Source organism: Sinohyriopsis cumingii, chromosome 7, assembly GCF_028554795.1.
Source record: "Sinohyriopsis cumingii isolate HCF-2022 chromosome 7, ASM2855479v2, whole genome shotgun sequence".
Lineage (NCBI taxonomy): Eukaryota > Metazoa > Mollusca > Bivalvia > Unionida > Unionidae > Sinohyriopsis > Sinohyriopsis cumingii.
In genome coordinates, this window is record NC_142967.1 from 5,935,331 (window position 1) to 5,957,499 (window position 22,169).

Consider the following 22,169-nt stretch of genomic DNA (forward strand, 5'->3'; position numbering starts at 1 on the left):
CCAGTTAAGCATAATTCAGTGCTACCAAACTCTATCAGAATGATCATCATAGGACCGTCAGGATCGGGTAAAACGCAACTGCTGTTGAACATGATAATGAAGTGGATGAAGTGGGATAAGCTGTATTTGGTAGCACCATCTGTAGATGATCAGCGATGCTATAATGTTATAAAAGATTTTAATGAGAGTGCAAAAGCGCTGAGTGAAGACGGCGAGGAAGTAGTTGAATTTATCACTGATATCGAAGAAGCTCCCAGCGTTGAAGACCTTAACGGGGAAATAAATAACCTAGTAGTGTATGATGATGTGATGCTGGACAAGCAAAAAAATCCTGCAAGAATATTTTCCCGGGGTCGTCATAAAAACACCGATGTCATTTATATTACTCAACGTTACACACAAATACCAAAAGTAATCAGGGATAACTGTAATCTTCTTGCTGTGTTTAATGGAGTTGATGTTCATACGCTGAGAAATATTCATCAAACCTGGTGTAGCGGCGATATGGATATTAATAAGTTTAAGAATTTCTTTAGTCACGCTCAAAGAAACCAGCACGGATTTGTGACAATAAATTTACACGACCCGCGGACACGATACCGTATCGGACTTGATACATTGTATGGCTAACATAAAAATGTTTTCTTGGAAACTCATTTCCCAGAGCAGCAGGGGGGGGGGGGGCTGGACCGACCATGGATTTTTCAATGACGACCCCGCCACGGAAACTGTTTCAGATTTATTGAAGTAAACCAAGTTGCCAGCGGAAATGTATTGCATTTTCCCCTGGAAATTCGAAACATTTCTCGAGGAGAGACTCTCCGAATTTTTGGGGACATTTTTTTTTATTCTATGATCTGAATAGAAGGGTTTATTTCGTCGAAATAAGCCCTCTATCGAGGAATAGTTTCCTGGAAGGGGTTACTTGTAAAACTGTTTCGGTCTGTTCCCCCCCTCTGCTGCTTGAAGAAAAATAAAAAAAGAAATATGGATTCATCTCAGGATCATCGGCCATTTGCCGTCTTCTCTTAATAACTCATTCAAAGTACTAGAAAGTTAAAGTTCCAGTCATTTCCGTCAAGAAGTTTAATATATATATATATATATATATATATATATATATATATATATATATATATATATGATCAAATGGAAGCCTTGACTTGACTTTTATATTGTTTTGACTCCGACATTCTTCAAAAAGCGAAAGATTATGTCGCAGACTGAATTGTCTTCGTAATGAATCGTACGAAGTGATCAGAAAATCTACTAATGCATTTATATAATCTAGGAACATGAAACGAACATTAACCAACCCTTAACGCTTCTTTCTTTATGACTGTGAACTTGGCCTATTTGTTAAAGCAGAAAGCGAATATATCTTACAATAAATTCTTTTCTTCATAATATGTCATGCCATATAAGATGGGAATCTATCAATGAATTTATAATATATATATATATATATATATATATATATATATATATATATATATATATATATATATATATAAACTTGAACACAAATCTTACTGCTGAAGACGATGACGAAATCCTCGCCAGCGCGGAAAAGAGAATGCTATGTCGCGCGTCCCACAATTTGAATATGACCTCGATAATAAACTTTGCAACTTCTAAACTTTTTATCTTTTTCAAAAGACATTTTTAAAGGGCCATAGAGGGAGATTAGTGTGTGTAACTTTATCTGTGTTACCATCTTAAAATAGGTTATTATTATTATTATTATTATAGTTTCATTTAGATCTTCTATCCTAGACTTGACGAAGCCATACTTGACCCTCTATGATATTTCCGGTTTGTTTCGACCAATCGCATTTCAATATTGGCGCACACCTCCGCCAACATGCACTATGATCATGCAGCTTGCAAGTGGAGAGGTCAATAGCTGTTTGGCGAGATAAATTTCTTGACACCATAAACCAAGCACCGGACAACTGCAAGAGAAATTACTTATCGCATTTTTTCAGTGCAGAGTGGTGTTTGATCGTAAGTTTGATGCTTGGCTTAATTTTTATCAATACTGTACTGTAGTGTAGGTAACGACACCTGACCCAGCTATTCATGTCAGATAATGACAAGAGACCCAGTGAAAGAGAAGTACAAAATCGCTTGCAAATCAGGCCTTGCTTATTCAGCGAAAAGTTTTTGTGTTGCTAATATACATATGTTCATACACACATAATGACAAAATCAACGGTATCTGAACCCTAATGCCCACGTTGTATGCTGTGTACTAATCGCTGGTTCGGACTGAATAAAACCGGATTAGGCGGAACTGGAACTAAAGTTTAAATGTGATATTTTGTACTTTTTCATCTTTTTTTTTATAAACAAGGTGATTGCGTGAAAGGTTCATAACTAAAATCTTGAGATGCAGCTTAAATGCTAATTTATTTTCACGTAATCATTTTTGAAGTGTGTATGGCTGCATAGTCCTACAGCACTCTTTTTGATCCGAAGAAAATATTAATTGTTCTTTAATATAGTATTAAATATTGTTTTAGTAGTCTCTGAGTAATCTGCACCATGGTTGTCATCACAAACTTTCAACTGAAAATTATTGATTGACCTGGACTTTTACCATGTTGGCAGGGCAACACACATTTAAAGGCAAAATATTGAGGCAGAAAAAGAAAATGAAGGTCATTACAGAAAGATTTTTTTACAAATTTCATTTTAGCACTGTCAACATAATTTAGAAAGTAAAAAAAAAAATAAGGTAAAAATATGTGTAGATGTATAATTTAGAAGATTAAGAAGATTTCAGGTGTTGTTAAAATAGAATTGCTAATTTACCTTCAAATGGAAAATGAGAAATATTAGCTTTGTAATAAATTGTTTACAGAATAAATGTCAATGGTCAGTTACATCATGAACTTGATTTTGGACAAAGGTAAAGTACGAAATACATATATGCATAACATATAATCATTAAAGAAAGTCAACAAACAATACAAATTAAAGATACATAAGACAGTTTTTAAATCACTTATCCATTTATCTTGTAAATTAGTGTGATTATTTTCAAAACAGTCTTCACACACTTTGACCAAGCCTGGTGTACCAGCCCCAAGCACTGATTTCATTATTGATGATAACAAAAGGCATAGAGTATCAGGCTGGTAGTTACCAGTTGGAAAAGGTAATGTTCACTGATTCCGTAAATTGTCCAGAATTATACTGAACAATAATAATAATAATAATGAGGACATGTTATAGCTGTAAGCGCTTTAGACAACACCCATAGCATGAAAAAAAATGTATAATGATATGATTAGAAAAAACAAACACCATGAAATTAGAAAACATAAAAAACATGCTGAAAATATTAAAGGCAGGAAACATTATTAGGTCTTTAAGTTTGTTCTTGCAGTCGAAATAAGTGAGTTTTAAGAGTCTTTGTGTCTGAGTTCAGTGGGCAATTCATTCCACATAGCTAGTCCCTGGTATGCAAAAGAACATTTTCCATATGACTTCGTTTTCATAGTGGGAATAATGAGCATACAATTGTCAGAAGAGGAGCGTAAGTATCTTGCCGGTGTGTACACATGGGTTAGGTCGGAAGATATGTTGGACTGTAGTCCGTCAGTGAAACATAGCACAGAGAACAAATTTTGTGTTTGATTCTGGATTGAATGGATAGCCAGTGTAGGGTACAGAACAGCGGGGAGGTGTGCTCTGATTGATGGGCATGGAAACTTTTATAAATCATCTCTGGAATCACACAGTACAATCCCGCTACACATGAATGTAATGGCAGAAGGATATGAGAGGTCAAAACAGAAGAAGAGCAAACTGTGGCATCTTTGCACAAGGGCATCTTGAAATATAAACATGAACTATCATCTTTTCATAAGCCTTGTTATTGAAATGCAATTGTCATTGCCATAGATTCTTGCTAATGAATAATAAATATTGAACTAGAAACTGAACTAGCCTTGGTTTGATTTTAGCAGAATCAGTGAAATTTAGGCATGATAGTTGAACATTTGTTATGATGGTCCTTAAGGTTAGTGAAAAAAATCCTGATTTCAACCAGTATGTGATGGAACAGCAAACAACATTTATCAGATAAGAAAGGAAAAGAGAAGAATGCATTAACAATGGTCAGTACTATACTAGAAACAAATCTCCAGAATTGGAAAATATATTCACTTTGGATAAATGTATGCTCTACATTATCCACAAATACACTTTAGAATAAGTAATCCAAGGTTACTATCAGTGATAGTTACCAGGTTTGATAGATACCTCAGTATAATCCACATCACTAATAGTTATCTGGTTTGATAGATACCTCAGTATAATTGACATCAGTGATAGATACCTCAGTATAATCCACATCAGTGACCCAGATCTTGCTTTGCTTCATGTCTTTGTAGATTGGTGTTTTTTGTTTATTTGAAATTATAACTGTAGAAGTAAAATAGTATTGACCATAATCTTCAAGCACATTGTGTGTTAGCAGATCTTGGTCTTTGCACTTTTCAGTTAGATGTTGAATACAGTGCACATGCCATGTTCTGAGCAGTGGCGTCACTCGGGTTGGTGTCACCCAGTGTGGTAGCTCATGGTGTCACCCCCATGGTCCTCCTTCCGTAACAGACCATACAGAATCCTTAGTAATGTCATTTTGGTGTCACCCCCTCTGATGGTGTCACCCGGTGCAGTCTGCACCCTCCGCATCCCCCTAGCAACGTCACTGCTGTGCCTGCTAGTCATGTATTTAACTATGATCGGTTATCCGCTTATGAAATCCGACTAGACCGAGCAGTGTGTGCTCTGTAAAATTTGCAATTTTTCATTTTGGTGTCACCCCTCTGAGATGGTGTCACCCGGTGCGGTCCGCACCCCCCTAGCGATGCCACTGGTTCTGACTATCTTGTGTTGGTGTTAGTGTTACCTAATTACACCCCACTTTACAGTGTAACATCCAGGTATTACGAGTGAAGTCAGGCCTATGGGTATTAACCTGTGATAGAGTTATGATGGTTGAGTTATAACCTTCTGTAAGGTTTTTGAAGGGGTAGTCAAATACACAGAGGAAAGAGTACTGAGTGGAATTAACATCCATCGAGTGCAGTACACAATTTTTCTGAATTACACCAATGTCACTGAACTACACTCAACATAGCTCTTCACCAGCAGAGTGTAACATGATCTATCCACATTTTGCATATCATTACAGGTAAATACATTGTGCATATGAGGGAAGTTAATGTTATGGGGGACATGGGTAATGTCATCGTCTTGGTGTTTTATGTCAATATTAAACTCTGAAATAGCTGCTAGAATTCTTTCTTGAAAAATTATGAGAAGATGTGAAAATTTCATGTATGCACAAGAACAAACTCTAGTTCTTAAGCCGTAGTTTAAATTTATTATCACAAATAAAAACATGTTTGTCTTAATACATTTGTTTTATGTCTTCATCTTTTCCATCCAGATCTTAAATAAGGAGCCATTGTAAAGAGATACATCAGATACTGGTACCATGGCAACCCATATTGACCTTGACAAACCTCGCTATGACCAGAGCACCTTTGTGGGCCGAGCTAAGCACTTTTTCATCATCACAAATCCCCTGAATCTGTTTGCCACAGGGAAGCAGCTGGAGGAGGCTAAGGCAGTAGTGGAGAAATACAGGTAGTAAATAAAACTAGTTCTTTGAGATTTTTCTCACTTTTATGACATTGATCTTCCAGTCCATGCCTCATTTTTAACATCATACCAATTATTTTCCAGAACCACTTGTCTTAGACAAGTGTCCAAGGAAAAGACCTACTTATCTTATGGAATATATCACTTGTACTTGGATTTAAGTAACATAACAAAGTGATTATTGTTGATTTTGTTTTTATTTATTTTTTTAATGCTTTAATTTTAAACAATAAACATAGTGAATTTAAAGAAATAGTCATCTCCTTTGTTGTATGGCTTGTATAGCATTTTAAATCCATTTTTTGAAAATTACTATCAGTTGATAAATTGTAAGACTCCCCATCCCCAGTATTTACATTTAAATAGAATGTATAGCACTAACCATTGCATAGCAATATACAAACTGAATACATACTATTAGTCATGGAGAGGATTCATTTTTAATTGTTTTAAGAATTGGTTCTGTTGATACATTAAAAGAAAAAATGTTATAAAATAAGTTTAATAACTGCTTAAATTTTCTAAGAAGCTTTAGTGTTGTACCTCTTGCATTGCTGAGCCAGTTTTTGCATAGTGAACAAATATCTAAAAGAAAGGTTTTAGTTAATATATTCTTCAGCTTGTAAATGCAGGTTTCCTCTTTAGTTTTGTCATGTATAGCAATACTGTCACAGTCATGAGTTGGGGTTTATGGTACTACTCAGAATATATGATATACTTGCTCATGTAAGGAACAAAACCAACAGCTGGGTACACTTCGAAATGTCAGTTCTTTGATCTTTGCACCACATGAGGTTAACTGTAGTAAAAGTCACACAGGTCATGTATGCACATTTACTGATTTTAAATGAAATATAAATTGTTGTTTTAAAATTTGATAATAATTTTGTTTAACCAAAATCTATTCAGTCCTGATTATTGAATGACCTTCACCTTGAATGTCATAAAAAAAACTTCCAGATGAAACTTATTGATTGCTGTGGACTTTTACAATGGTGGCCAGGTGTTAAACTGGGTCAGTATAAGAGCGCATCTAGCCTTATCGTCACAGTATAGTAGTGCTGATTTGTTTATCAATTTTCATCATGACATCATAGTGCATCGCTGTAGACTTCTACAGTGGTGGTCAGGTGTTAAACTGGGTCAGTATAAGAGCGCATCTAGCCTTATCGTCACAGTATAGAGTAGTGCTGATTTGTTTATCAACTTTCATCATGACATCATAGTGTGTGACGTTCAGTCCATCTAGTACTGGATCACACATTTAGGTAGATCTCATCCAAAAATGTCCTCATATTTTAGTATTGATTTTTCATATATATACCTCAGGGCATGTAAATAATGACCTTCCAAAGGAATATGGATGTATGAGGATCGAGCTAAAGTGAATAATTGCCATTTAAATGTATGTAGACTTAAATTATAAAAGATTGACACACATTACTGAAATAGTTGGTGTTGAACGCCTGCATGACCTGTATGATTTTTACTATAGTACACTACAGAGTGTCAGCTCTTTGATCTTACCACAACATGAGGCTTAAGTTGTACACTGCAGTATCAGGTCATTGATCTTAACAGCACATGAGGCTAAGTTGTACACTGCAGTGTCAGCTCTTTGATCTTACCACAACATGAGGCTAAGTTGTACACTGCAGTGTCAGGTCTTTGATCTTAATAGCACATAAGGCTAAGTTGTACACTGCAGTGTCAGGTCTTTGATCTTAACAGCACATGAGGCTAAGTTGTACACTGCAGTGTCAGGTCTTTGATCTTATTAGTACATGAGGCTAAGTTGTACACTGCAGTGTCAGGTCTTTGATCTTCCCACAACATGAGGCTAACTTGTACACTGCAGTGTCAGGTCTTTGATCTTAATAGCACATGAGGCTAAGTTGTACACTGCAGTGTCAGGTCTTTGATCTTAACAGCACATGAGGCTAAGTTGTACACTGCAATGTCAGGTCTTTGATCTTAACAGCACATGAGGCTAAGTTGTACACTGCAGTGTCAGGTCTTTGATCTTAACAGCACATGAGGCTAAGTTGTACACTGCAGTGTCAGGTCTTTGATCTTAACAGCACATGAGGCTAAGTTGTACACTGCAGTGTCAGGTCTTTGATCTTAACAGCACATGAGGCTAAGTTGTACACTGCAGTGTCAGGTCTTTGATCTTAACAGTACATGAGGCTAAGTTGTACACTGCAGTGTCAGGTCTTTGATCTTATTAGTACATGAGGCTAAGTTGTACACTGCAGTGTCAGCTCTTTGATCTTACCACAACATGAGGCTTAAGTTGTACACTACAGTGTCAGGTCTTTGATCTTAATAGGACATGAGGCTAAGTTGTACACTGCAGTGTCAGCTCTTTGATCTTACCACAACATGAGGCTTAAGTTGTACACTACAGTGTCAGGTCTTTGATCTTAACAACACATGAGGCTAAGTTGTACACTGCAGTGTCAGGTCTTTGATCTTAATAGGACATGAGGCTAAGTTGTACACTGCAGTGTCAGGTCTTTGATCTTAACAGCACATGAGGCTAAGTTGTACACTGCAGTATCAGGTCTTTGATCTTAACAGCACATGAGGCTAAGTTGTACACTGCAGTGTCAGGTCTTTGATCTTATTAATACATGAGGCTAAGTTGTACACTGCAGTGTCAGGTCTTTGATCTTACCACAACATGAGGCTAAGTTGTACACTGCAGTGTCAGGTCTTTGATCTTAATAGGACATGAGGCTAAGTTGTACACTGCAGTGTCAGCTCTTTGATCTTACCACAACATGAGGCTTAAGTTGTACACTACAGTGTCAGGTCTTTGATCTTAACAACACATGAGGCTAAGTTGTACACTGCAGTGTCAGGTCTTTGATCTTATTAGTACATGAGGCTAAGTTGTACACTGCAGTGTCAGGTCTTTGATCTTACCACAACATGAGGCTTAAGTTGTACACTGCAGTGTCAGGTCTTTGAACTTAACAGCACATGAGGCTAAGTTGTACACTGCAGTGTCAGGTCTTTGAACTTAACAGCACATGAGGCTAAGTTGTACACTGCAGTGTCAGGTCTTTGAACTTAACAGCACATGAGGCTAAGTTGTACACTGCAGTGTCAGGTCTTTGATCTTAATAGCACATGAGGCTAAGTTGTACACTGCAGTATCAGGTCTTTGATCTTCACAGCACATGAGGCTAAGTTGTACACTGCAGTGTCAGGTCTTTGATCTTATTAGTACATGAGGCTAAGTTGTACACTGCAGTGTCAGGTCTTTGATCTTACCACAACATGAGGCTAACTTGTACACTGCAGTGTCAGGTCTTTGATCTTAACAGCACTTCAGGCTAAGTTGTATACTACAGTGTCAGGTCTTTGAACTTAACAGCACATGAGGCTAAGTTGTACACTGCAGTGTCAGCTCTTTGATCTTACCACAACATGAGGCTTAAGTTGTACACTACAGTGTCAGGTCTTTGATCTTAACAACACATGAGGCTAAGTTGTACACTGCAGTGTCAGGTCTTTGAACTTAACAGCACATGAGGCTAAGTTGTACACTGCAGTATCAGGTCTTTGATCTTATTAGTACATGAGGCTAAGTTGTACATTGCAGTGTCAGCTCTTTGATCTTACCACAACATGAGGCTTAAGTTGTACACTACAGTGTCAGGTCTTTGATCTTAACAACACATGAGGCTAAGTTGTACACTGCAGTGTCAGGTCTTTGAACTTAACAGCACATGAGGCTAAGTTGTACACTGCAGTGTCAGGTCTTTGATCTTAATAGCACATGAGGCTAAGTTGTACACTGCTGTGTCAGGTCTTTGATCTTAATAGCACATGAGGCTAAGTTGTACACTGCAGTGTCAGGTCTTTGATCTTAACAGCACATGAGGCTAAGTTGTACACTGCAGTGTCAGGTCTTTGATCTTATTAGTACATGAGGCTAAGTTGTACACTGCAGTGTCAGGTCTTTGATCTTACCACAACATGAGGCTAACTTGTACACTGCAGTGTCAGGTCTTTGATCTTAATAGCACATGAGGCTAAGTTGTACACTGCAGTGTCAGGTCTTTGATCTTAACAGCACATGAGGCTAAGTTGTACACTGCAGTGTCAGGTCTTTGATCTTAACAGCACATGAGGCTAAGTTGTACACTGCAGTGTCAGGTCTTTGATCTTAACAGTACATGAGGCTAAGTTGTACACTGCAGTGTCAGGTCTTTGATCTTATTAATACAAGAGGCTAAGTTGTACACTGCAGTGTCAGGTCTTTGATCTTACCACAACATGAGGCTAAGTTGTACACTGCAGTGTCAGGTCTTTGATCTTAACAGCACATGAGGCTAAGTTGTACACTGCAGTATCAGGTGTTTGATCTTATTAGTACATGAGGCTAAGTTGTACACTGCAGTGTCAGCTCTTTGATCTTTCCACAACATGAGGCTTAAGTTGTACACTACAGTGTCAGGTCTTTGATCTTAACATCACATGAGGCTAAGTTGTACACTGCAGTGTCAGGTCTTTGAACTTAACAGCACATGAGGCTAAGTTGAACACTGCAGTATCAGGTCTTTGATCTTATTAGTACATGAGGCTAAGTTGTACACTGCAGTGTCAGCTCTTTGATCTTACCACAACATGAGGCTTAAGTTGTACACTACAGTGTCAGGTCTTTGATCTTAACAACACATGAGGCTAAGTTGTACACTGCAGTGTCAGGTCTTTGATCTTAATAGGACATGAGGCTAAGTTGTACACTGCAGTGTCAGGTCTTTGATCTTAACAGCACATGAGGCTAAGTTGTACACTGCAGTATCAGGTGTTTGATCTTATTAGTACATGAGGCTAAGTTGTACACTGCAGTGTCAGCTCTTTGATCTTTCCACAACATGAGGCTTAAGTTGTACACTACAGTGTCAGGTCTTTGATCTTAACAACACATGAGGCTAAGTTGTACACTGCAGTGTCAGGTCTTTGAACTTAACAGCACATGAGGCTAAGTTGAACACTGCAGTATCAGGTCTTTGATCTTATTAGTACATGAGGCTAAGTTGTACACTGCAGTGTCAGCTCTTTGATCTTACCACAACATGAGGCTTAAGTTGTACACTACAGTGTCAGGTCTTTGATCTTAACAACACATGAGGCTAAGTTGTACACTGCAGTGTCAGGTCTTTGAACTTAACAGCACATGAGGCTAAGTTGTACACTGCAGTGTCAGGTCTTTGAACTTAACAGCACATGAGGCTAAGTTGTACACTGCAGTGTCAGGTCTTTGATCTTAACAACACATGAGGCTAAGTTGTACACTGCAGTGTCAGGTCTTTGAACTTAACAGCACTTGAGGCTAAGTTGTATACTACAGTGTCAGGTCTTTGAACTTAACAGCACATGAGGCTAAGTTGTACACTGCAGTGTCAGGTCTTTGAACTTAACAGCACATGAGGGTAAGTTGTACACTGCAGTGTCAGGTCTTTGAACTTAACAGCACATGAGGCTAAGTTGTGCACTGCAGTGTCAGGTCTTTGATCTTAACAGCACATGAGGCTAAGTTGTACACTACATAATGTCAGTTCTATTATCTGAACACCACATGAGATGAAGTTGTACACTACAGAGTGTCATCTATTTGATCTTACCATTACATGAGGCTAAGTTGTACACTACAGTGTCAGGTATATACTATCAGTTCAGTGGGGTATATACTATGATTTCAGTGGGATATATACTCTGAGTTCAGTTTGGGTATATACTATGATTTCAGTGAGGTATTTACTATGAAATCAGTGTGGGTATATACTATGATTTCAGTGAGGTATTTACTTTGAGTTCAATAGGGCATATACTATGAGTTCAGTGGGGTATATACTATGAGTTCAGTGGGATATATACTATGAATTCAGTGGGATATATACTGTGAGTTCATTGTGGGTATATACTGTGATTTCATTGAGGTATTTACTTTGAGTTCAGTGGGGTATATACTATGAATTCAGTGGTATATACTTTGCGTTCAGTGGGGTATATACTGTGAGTTCAGTGGGGGATATACTATGTGTTCAGTGGAGTATATACTATGAGTTCAGTGGAGTATATACTATGAGTTCAGTGGAGTATATACCGAGTTCAGTGGGGTATATACTATGAGTTCAGTGGAGTATATACCGAGTTCAGTGGGGGATATACTATGAGTTCAGTGGAGTATATACCGAGTTCAGTGGGGTATTTACTGTGAGTTTAATAGGGTATATACTGTGAGTTCAGTGGAGGATATACTATTGAGTTCAGAGGGGTATATACTCTGAGTTCAGTGAGGTATATACTATAAGTTTGGTGGGGTATATACTGTGAGTTCAGTGGGGTATATAGTATGAGTTTAATGGGGTATATATTATGAACTCAGCGGGTATATACTATGAGTTCATTGGGGTATATACTCTGAGTTTAGTGGGGTATATGCAATGAGTTAATCATTTTGTTTGTTTTGTTAAATCACTGCATTAAATTTAAAGATATTTTATCATATACAGTGATATTTTTACATGTTAAATTTTTACAATTACGACAATTTAGCATAACTTTTGCAATTGGGGTACTTGGTGATATGGTCTCTATTGCTTTTAATTATCTGCAAGCTTAAATTATCAGGTTTTTCAAGTCATTGATGAAAGCTGCATGTAAAATACTAGAGTTATGCTCTCTTATGTGGTAAATCAACTGCTGAATATACAAAATTACTTTATAGAAATATAGTACATTACTGTTGCTTTCCTCTGTCCGTCATTGCTTCAGTTTTACATTTTGGTCAGTTTCTGGGTGCAGAGTCTAACAGCTTGATGTAGGGATGCATCAGAATAAGTTCAGAAAAACTTGCCATACTTATGTCAGCATGACCTGTATTTCATGCTAGATGTAAATGCATCAATTAAAGACCTACAGTGGGTTTGATTTTCATGACATTATTGTAATAAAAGTTATGTTCCCTGATTAACCATCCATCTGAATTTGGTTTGACAAAGCTTTGTTAGATTTCAACCATATATGTCAAGTAGTTTGTATGGATGAGACAGACCTATGTTGAGATTAAATTTAAAAATTGCACTTTGTCGTCATTTAAAAGAGCAATGAATCCTGGTTGCCAATCCTCCAAAATTTGCTTTCCACAGCATGACTTGAATAAAGTCCAACCAAAGTTTGCATGTGCCATTATATTGATGAAACAGAGTCGAATTTCAAGCGTTATCTGTCATCGGTTAAAAGAGCTATGACCTCCGTCTTCTCCAAATGTTTGGATGTTGCAATTTAAGCACACACTTTTCATTAAAACAAAGACTGAGTCTCTTTCTACTAGAATTTTAATAATGATTTGGATATTTTTAACAAGAAAATTGTTAACAATACTGTTCTTTTATCATTATACTACCCACCTGAACAGTCACAATAAAATGTAAACAAGCATACATTTCCCTGTTTGTGTTCCAGTGATAAAAATGTCTCGGCAACATTGTAACAAGATGTAATTCTTGTAAATTTGCATCTTAGTCAAAACAGCTACTGCTTATGTTGCAAATATTTGTCAGTTTTATCCCCAGATTTACTAGAAATTAGTTTGATTTCTCAGTAATATTAATATAAAAATTGACTGTTTATCAACTTAAATTTGCTCCTAAACAATATTTTTTAAAAAAAAAATTGGCTTACCTTATTGTTGAAACAAGCAGAAATGGTTTATAGTTTACTTTTTTGCTATTCTCTATAATTTACATTGTGGAATCTCTCCTCTCTGTCTTAGCGTTGTTGCAGCTGGGAACTAGATCAATGGTAAATGGTTCAGAAGTATTTGTTCTTCAGTTTCTTTGACGTTTTTATTTAAGATAATTGCTCGCAGAATTAAATAATGTTAATTTCCAAAAAATTTGATAGTATAAAACTTTAACGCAGTGGAAATTATTTATTTTATTTTAAAATGATTTGTTTGATTAAGGAAGGTTAACAGAAGGATTTCAGGTGCAAATTCTAAGCGTTTTGCATAATATAGAACATCATCATGAATGAAGGTTCAAAATTCACTTAAATAAAACGCTACTTTCAACATTCATTTTGACTGTAATTGTTTTTTAATATTATATGTTTGTATTGTTATTGTTATTGATTTGCCAAGGAATTGTGTGTTCACCATTTTATTCCTCCTATATTATTTATTACATTGTTTAAAAACTTTAATTGCAAATATCTGCACAGGTTATCCATACACCCATTGATATATGATTTTATCCATTGTGCCTAATGATTATTCATTAGTTACTGACATTTATTTCAAGTGTTCAATTGGAAAGTTTGCCCATTCACTTTGTTTTGTTTTGCAATGAGTGAATATTGACCAGCAATACCTACTGGAAATGCTTCTTGTGCAAACTCCATACACTAAAGAGCTTGAAAAGAAAGGGCAGATAATGAGGTTACCGAAAGAGGCTATAGGGAGAAGGAAAACCAGATTAAGTTAATGTCATCTTCCAACTAAAATAATATACATGTTTTAGGACTCACTGAAACCAGATTAAATGCTAACATTATTGATAATCTATTCCATTGTCAAGACTATAATAAACCATCATGCAGGGACAGGGAGACAACTGGGGGAGTTCATGTTGTATACATGAGGAAAGATGTAAATGTAGAAAGGTGACCTGACTTGGAGTCACAAGAAATTGAGAGTATTTGAGTGGAAATTCCTCAGAATAAAGTAAAATTATTCCTAGTTTTTTCATTTACAAGCCACCTTCCTAAAGAGCATTTTTGGAATGATAACTTTTTCAAACAAATGGAAAATGTTTTTGCACAAGAGAAAGAAACACATACCCAGTGACGTATAAAAAGGACTTGCTCAATGCTCAAATAAGAAACAACTGGGTGGAATTTTTTTTATCATTGGGCCTTGTCCAGCTGGTAAATGAACCCACAAGGGTAATAGAAATATCAAGCACTCTTGCAGACCATGTTTATACCAATCTACTAGACAACGTGACTTATGTTATTGTATGTAATATTGGTCTTACTGACCACTACCCTTCTTTTCTCACAAGAAAGATAAAATGCAAGGCAAATGAAAATTAGTCACAAAACCATCACTTAAAGATGATTAATATTTTAATGAGGAATAATTTATGGATGACCTAAATAAAATCCCATGGAATATAATCCAAAATTTTGATGACAGATGAAGCTTTGAAAGTATGGACTGACTTATTTAAGGTTGTAGTATCTAAACATGCACCACTGATAGTATGTCGGGTAAAGTATGAAATCCAACCTAATTGGCTTACTACTGAAATCCTAGATACCATGAAAACGCGAGACCAAATTCAAGGTTATGGGAAACAGTGTACAATATAAAGTATGGAGAAATTAAATATCATTTATAATTAAAAAAGCTATATATTTGTATGATAAGGCTATGAAAGAGGTCAATTTACGAAAAGGTGGTGCGGAGAGGGTGTTTTGCTGAAGAGTGAGTTTATTCTTGTATACTTCTGGAGCAAGTTTGCTATATAATAAAAAAAATGTTCTTTTCCTACTTTAATATCAGATATATTTCAGCATGTGATATATATATATTTTAACTCATGACTATGACACTGATTAAAATGTCAAGTACTACATGATGAAATATATCTGGTATTAAATAGGTAAAGAAAATATCCTAGGCTATTACATCATCTTCCATATGTAATTTTGGACTAGTGACAGCCAATTTTACTTTTCCTTATTTTGTCTTATTTATCTAGACGTGGAGAGAATTTGCCAGGCTTGACTGAGGATGATATATGGAGAGCCAAGAATCTGTACGACTCGGCATACCATCCCGACACCAAGGAAAAGATGTTCATCCTGGGGCGAATGTCAGCCCAAGTCCCCATGAATATGACAATCACTGGTTGTATGATGACCTTCTATAAGTAAGCATATTCTGATTTTAAGTTCAGATTTGGGTGGTCTCATGATGAAGAACTGTAATTTCTTCTAGGAATTAACTTTAAAACATTTCAATTGTTTGGCAGTTCGGTAATTCCTAATATTTGTATTTGCAACTAACCATAATATTAGGTGAGACTATCCCCACATAAAAGCTTTTGTTATGTATGTTTAATTTGTATTGTTTATTGCTATGAGTTCAGTGGAGTATATACTGCGAGTTGAGTGGGGTATATACTATTCAGTTCAGACAAGTATGTACTATAAGTTTGGTGGGGTATATACTACTGTATCCAGTTTATAATTTGGGTGGATTTATTTTTTAAAATTTTTCGCTGGAATAAAAAGTGCTCATTAATACTTTTGGGACTAAATCATTAATTTGTAATTATAGTGAATTCATTCAAGGACATTTTGGATTATATTATTATGATACATTGAAGTCTGGTAAGATATCGCTGCATTCCAGGTTGTTGGCACATTCGAGATGACAGGCACATTAGAACATTCAGTATTAGAATTTATTTTGAACACTGCTAGAATTCAGTTGGAAAAATTAATACATTTGGACTTGTGATAGAACTTTAACATTAATCCCTGGAGCTTTTTGTCATTTTCGCCTGAAAATTGAGTAGGAAACACATTTTGAAAGCTATTTCTGAACAGATCCAAAAACACCAAATCCCAGGTGATCTTTCAATGACATACTGCCTAGTTGTGTTAGAAACATCGTTTTTCATTGGCTATTTGACTCATGCATGAGCAGAAGGGTAAAAGTTGGATCTTTTTAAAAAAATTTGCTAAACGAAGCCATTATTTTTTTATGGAGACCACTCTTTTTTCCAAATGCCCATCTTATCCTACTTTTTGCAAAGGCTCATCTGTCTGTTTGCAGTTCATACTAGTTTGCCTTAGACCTGAGACCAAAAAGTCTAAAATCTAGACACAAAATCGGTTTCCGACCACTGACGAATTTTCTGTAGAAAAAAGTCGGGTCAAAAAAATGAGTTTTTTTTATCTGTATTTTGTAGTGCAGCTACATATTCCAGATTATTTGGTATCATTGTAGAGCTACATCTGTCTACCTTTCTATAATGCTACCCACGTTAGTGTATCATGCATGACCATGATGATACAGAGCTTGGCAGTAGGCTACTACCTGCCCCGTTAGGTCGTCGCTAGGGGTTAATGTGTTAAGGACTATTTGGGATTTAAGTCACCAGGACTATCTTAGATTTAATTCACCATAATGCAAGTTCTTTTCAAATTTTGACTTTGTATTATAGGGAAATAAATTATTTATTGAATGTTGCAAAACTTGTTGAAGACAGGAGGGTTTTAACACTTTACCTTTTTTACAACTACTTGTCTTTAAATTGTGTCTAACTTTGGTTCATGGGATCATATAATGAATGCTCTGTACAGTGTGACAATCAGAAAATGAACCCACAAATTCACAGAAAAGATCATTCATCTATAGGATTCATAGAGAAAGAGTTGTATATTTAAAATATGCAGGGTTTAATGATCTGCTGCTCTTTTGTTTTTAAAGTACTGTTGTGGTGGGCTAAGTGGTTAGGGCATCAGATGCATGTGGTCATAGGTTCAAACCCTGTTTGAGCTATACCAAAGCATTAAGAGGTTAGTGTTAGGACTGGTAGGCCTCATGTCAGGATAATGTGACTAGGTGGGACATGATGCTACATGTCTGCAGCATAATGCCCCAGTGCTAGACATGACCGTAAACTGCCAGATTGCAGACATCATAGTAATATGACTAAGTAAAAATCCCAAAACAAAAAACGTACACACTTTTATAAATACTAGCACATCCCTGTCTCTGTATTTATTATTCAACAGATTTTCCTAAGGTCAAAAAGACTGTACTGCAGTAGATTCCTTTCAGTTTTAAAATGTTTTTTTTTATTTGTTTTACTCACAGAACTCCTAAGGAAGTAATCTTTTGGCAGTGGTTTAACCAGTCCTTCAATGCTATTGTAAACTACACAAATCGCAGTGGAGACCAACCGATTTCAGAGAAGTAATTAGTCATAGCTTTCTTACCTGACCTTATTAATTCATTTGACTTTATAACTGACTTTTCTAACATGACTTTATAGTTTTTGAAATGTATAATGATAAATTAAAGTTTTAAAGCTAATTCTGAAACATGTGACATATAGCCTTAAGCCAAGTTAATTGATCTGTGACTGATTCAGCATGTACTAAACTTATTTACTTCAGTAATAGTCTAAGGTAGTCAAAGGATTGACATAATGACTTTATTTATTGAACCATACCAGAATTGTTGGAACTGATATTTCATAAACATGTAGTCCCAGAATAAAATGAACTGTTCGGTAACCATTATATGGTTTAGATTGACATTTGTCAGAGACTTGTAGGAAATTAAATTCTCTCTCACCAAATCATGTGTATATTTTCATTTCACTGGTCATGGATAATAATTTAGATGTAGCCCAAATAGTTTCTAGTTTACCTTTCAATATCTCCAGGTTTTCATTGACATTCAGGGTTAATGATAGATTCATTAAAAGTACTATCAATTCCATGTATTTAATTTACTAATGATCATAGCTTTATCAGTTAGGGTTGATATATCATAGTGTTAGGAGAATTAAATGTACAGTGCAGTCACTACTATTAATTGTCTCCTTGTTGCAGGCAACTGGGCTTGTCCTATGTTCTTGCAACAGGTGGTGCTGTGGGTACAGCTCTCACAATAAACAGAATGGTTAAGGTAAAAAAGTTCAGGACAAGTATCAAAAGAATGCATTGTTAATGATTTGACATGAAGAGCATGAAATAATTCTGATTTTGTAATGTCATTAGAGATTATGGAATAATTCAGATATTGTCACGTCATTGTAGATTTTGGAGTAATTCAGATATTGTCACTTCATTGTAGATTATGGAATAATTCAGATCTTGTCACGTCATTATAGATTATGGAATAATTCAGATATTGTCATTGTAGATTATGGAATAATTCAGATTTTGTAATGTCGTTATAGATTATGGAATAATTCAGATATTGTCACGTCATTGTAGATTTTGGAGTAATTCAGATATTGTCACTTCATTGTAGATTATGGAATAATTCAGATAATGTCACATCATTGTAGATTATGAAATAATCCAAATAATGTCTGAGCACTGGAGAATATTCAGGATATTTTGAAAATAATAAATATGTTTTCATTATTCCAGAAATTTTCCTGTACTTTCATTTTACCTCGTCCTTAATGGTCAAACTTGGATAAAATCTTAAATGCAATTTTTCTCCGTCATTTTATTGAGCAAAATATCTGCATTGTATGTATTGGAATATTGGACTGCACACACATACGTACATACACACACACACATACGTACACACACATACTTACACACACACACACACACACACATTGGAATACTATTAGCTGAATAGTCAATATCTTTTTCTTCTGGCTTATAAATATTTTCATGAATTTGTTTTCCACAAGAATATATATTGCCTTATTCATAGGGTTATCTCTATATTTTTTTATAAGTATTATTTTAAACTGAATTTAGGCTCTCATGTTCGATTACTTTGATTATTATAATGAAAGGTGCAGATTAGTACCAGTGATAAAGGTAAAGATATCACAAATGACCATTACTTCCAAAGCTTCCAAACTATCCTTGCAGTTCAGGAGTACATATTAAATCAAAGTAACAGCACTCCCACTTAACTTCTTTTTTGTTCCTTTGCCCTTAAATCAAGCCCTGTCCATCATGGTAGTAAGGAAAAATGTTGAGAGGGTAATCAGTGGAACACGAGTCCATGCAACTTTGATTTCTGTCTGAACTGAGCTGATTCCATGACTAACATTTGCAGCCTTCTCTTTAACCAATACCAAAACTGTTCTATTACATTTGAGTCTGGACTATGGCTTGTCAGTCACAAAATTTGTTCTATTACATTTGAGTCTGAACTATGGCTTGTCAATCACAAAAATGTTCTGTTACATTTGAGTCTGAACTATGGCTTGTCAATCACAAAAATGTTCTATTACATTTGAGTCTGGACTATGGCTTGTCAGTCACAAAAATGTTTGTTACATTTGAGTCTGGACTATGGCTTGTGAATCACAAAAATGTTCTATTATGTCTGGACTGTGGCTGGTCCATCATAAATATGTTCTATTATGTTTAAGTCTGGACTTAAGTTGTTCTTGTTATGATCCCAAGATATTGGTGTGTCCATTCTTTTCTTACTGTTTTCCTTTTTCAAACTTTCAATGGTCTGCTATCACAACCAGTGCATAAATAAGATGAAGTTCCTCCAATAATTGTCTACATTGTGAAGGAACTTCCATGCAATCCTGTTCTGATGTCATTCTTTGCTTGTATTTTCTTCCTTACTGCTTGCTCATGATAGCCTTCCTTATACACTGGTTTTTGGATGGTTCTTTTGAAGTTAGATCTTGATCTGTTCTTATTACAAATGTCAACCATCCTGTGTGACTGTATTCATGAACCACATGTGTGTCTGTATTCATGAACCACATGTGTGTCTGTATTCATGAACCACATGTGTGTCTGTATTCATGTACCATCTTGTGTGTCTGTATTCATGTACCATCTTGTGTGTCTGTATTCATGAACCACATGTGTGTCTGTATTCATGAACCACATGTGTGTCTGTATTCGTGTACCATCTTGTGTGTCTGTATTCATGAACCACATGTGTCTGTATTCATGTACCATCTTGTGTGTCTGTATTCATGTACCATCTTGTGTGCCTGTATTCATGTACCATCTTGTGTGTCTTTATTCATGAACCACATGTGTGTCTGTATTCATGAACCATCTTGTGTGTCTGTATTCATGTACCATCTTGTGTGTCTGTATTCATGAACCACGTGTGTGTCTGTATTCATGAACCACGTGTGTGTCTGTATTCATGAACCACATGTGTGTCTGTATGAACCACATGTGTGTCTGTATTCATGTACCACGTGTGTGTCTGTATTTCATGAACCATGTGTGTCTGTATTCATGAATGTGTCTGTATTCATGAACCACGTGTGTGTCTGTATTCATGAACCATCTTGTGTGCCTGTATTCATGAACCACATGTGTGTCTGTATTCATGAACCATCTTGTGTGTCTGTATTCATGTACCACGTGAAGCTGGCATGAGCATTGCTGAGAGGTCAGTGAGATTGGCCACTTTTAGGCATATTTTACATTTGAACAATTTTAGCAAAATCTGTGACATGGTATACTGTAGTATGGTGTAATATTGTTTATACTTGCATCTAAGGCAGAGACAGGCAACACCATTTTGGAAATATACCAGTCATATGTACTGAAGTGTGATTCTTGCTATTATTAGCCTACTTTACCATTTCAGAAGCTATAAAAACACTTTATTAGTTATGAATGTAAACAGCGACCACACGTGACCTGACACTTTGGTACTAAGATTTAAATGTGCCATATTTATGAACACCTACTTTTGCTATAAGCCTACGGGTTAGTGGTTCTTTCTGGGACTCTACCAGGTTCTTTGTCCACCAAATGCACTGGCACTCTTGTATAGCCTATCATGTGCTGCAAAATAGCATTAAATCCATAACAACAACAATAACACAGTTCTGTTAAGAATTTCATATCATTTGGTGTATTAATGCTTACAGCAGGTCATACTCTGTTAAATTTCAGTTCAAGGAATAAGTGGATTCTTCATTTCCACATAAAGCAGAATGCTCAGGCAACACAGCAAACAAGTAACAGGAAAGTAGTTATAAAATGAAAACTGTCAGCAGGGATTTTCATGGTAACTTTAATCAGGACCAAAATGATCACTCTTTGTCAAATATCTAATAAAAAGAATTGATCAGGTGCTTAGGTTAGATTCTGCCTTTTCGCTTTTGTGGCAATATTTGGTCCCATTTTTAAATGCTCTAAGTTATTTATATATTTTATGTGTCTTAATTGCATCGTTCATTCTTGGTTTTTTCATATTTAATTGAGTAAATTTCCACCCAAATGTTAGTTGGTTATCTAGCATGGGAGCCAAACCTTCATCAGCTTCGGTTTTTTCCATTCATAAACCATACACAGCTGTTACAGCACAACAGCTTGTTAGAAACAGAAGCAATGCATTGTTTATTGTACCTCCATATATAATTGTAAAATATAGTCATTAAATTTGAGTTCATTTGAATGAATTCAATACTTACATGTTTCAATCAATGTCTAATCACATTTCAGAAACTACCTCCAATAGTGGGTCGATTAGTCCCCTTTGTTGCCGTGGCAGCTGCCAACTGTATAAATATACCTTGCATGAGAAGTAGGTAAGTAGTTGTTGCAGCTGAGTAAATTAGTTAGCATCATTTTGTGATCTCTTTCAGACATGTAAGTGTGCTACACACGTAACATTCCATGTTACTAGGGCTAAATTTGGACTACACATATAACACTCTATGTTACTAGGGCTAACTTTGGACTAC

The 22,169-nt window shown here is 35.9% G+C and overlaps 1 protein-coding gene across 2 annotated transcripts in view; it reads left to right on the top strand.

Annotated features, from left to right (window-relative positions):
* Window positions 1-22,169, top strand: part of LOC149794673 (sideroflexin-1-like) — a 55,497-nt gene that overhangs the window by 18,376 nt on the left and 14,952 nt on the right. Inside the window, exons 1-6 of one of the 2 annotated variants that reach the window (XM_089964281.1) lie at window positions 1,852-2,007; window positions 5,468-5,667; window positions 15,471-15,641; window positions 17,600-17,698; window positions 18,343-18,418; window positions 21,928-22,013. In XM_089964281.1, the coding sequence (XP_089820407.1) occupies window positions 5,516-5,667; window positions 15,471-15,641; window positions 17,600-17,698; window positions 18,343-18,418; window positions 21,928-22,013 (584 nt within the window). In that variant the 5' untranslated portion in view covers window positions 1,852-2,007; window positions 5,468-5,515. Of the gene's footprint in view, window positions 1-1,851; window positions 2,008-5,467; window positions 5,668-15,470; window positions 15,642-17,599; window positions 17,699-18,342; window positions 18,419-21,927; window positions 22,014-22,169 lie in introns of those variants that run through there. The other variant, XM_089964282.1, reaches the window with a different exon arrangement.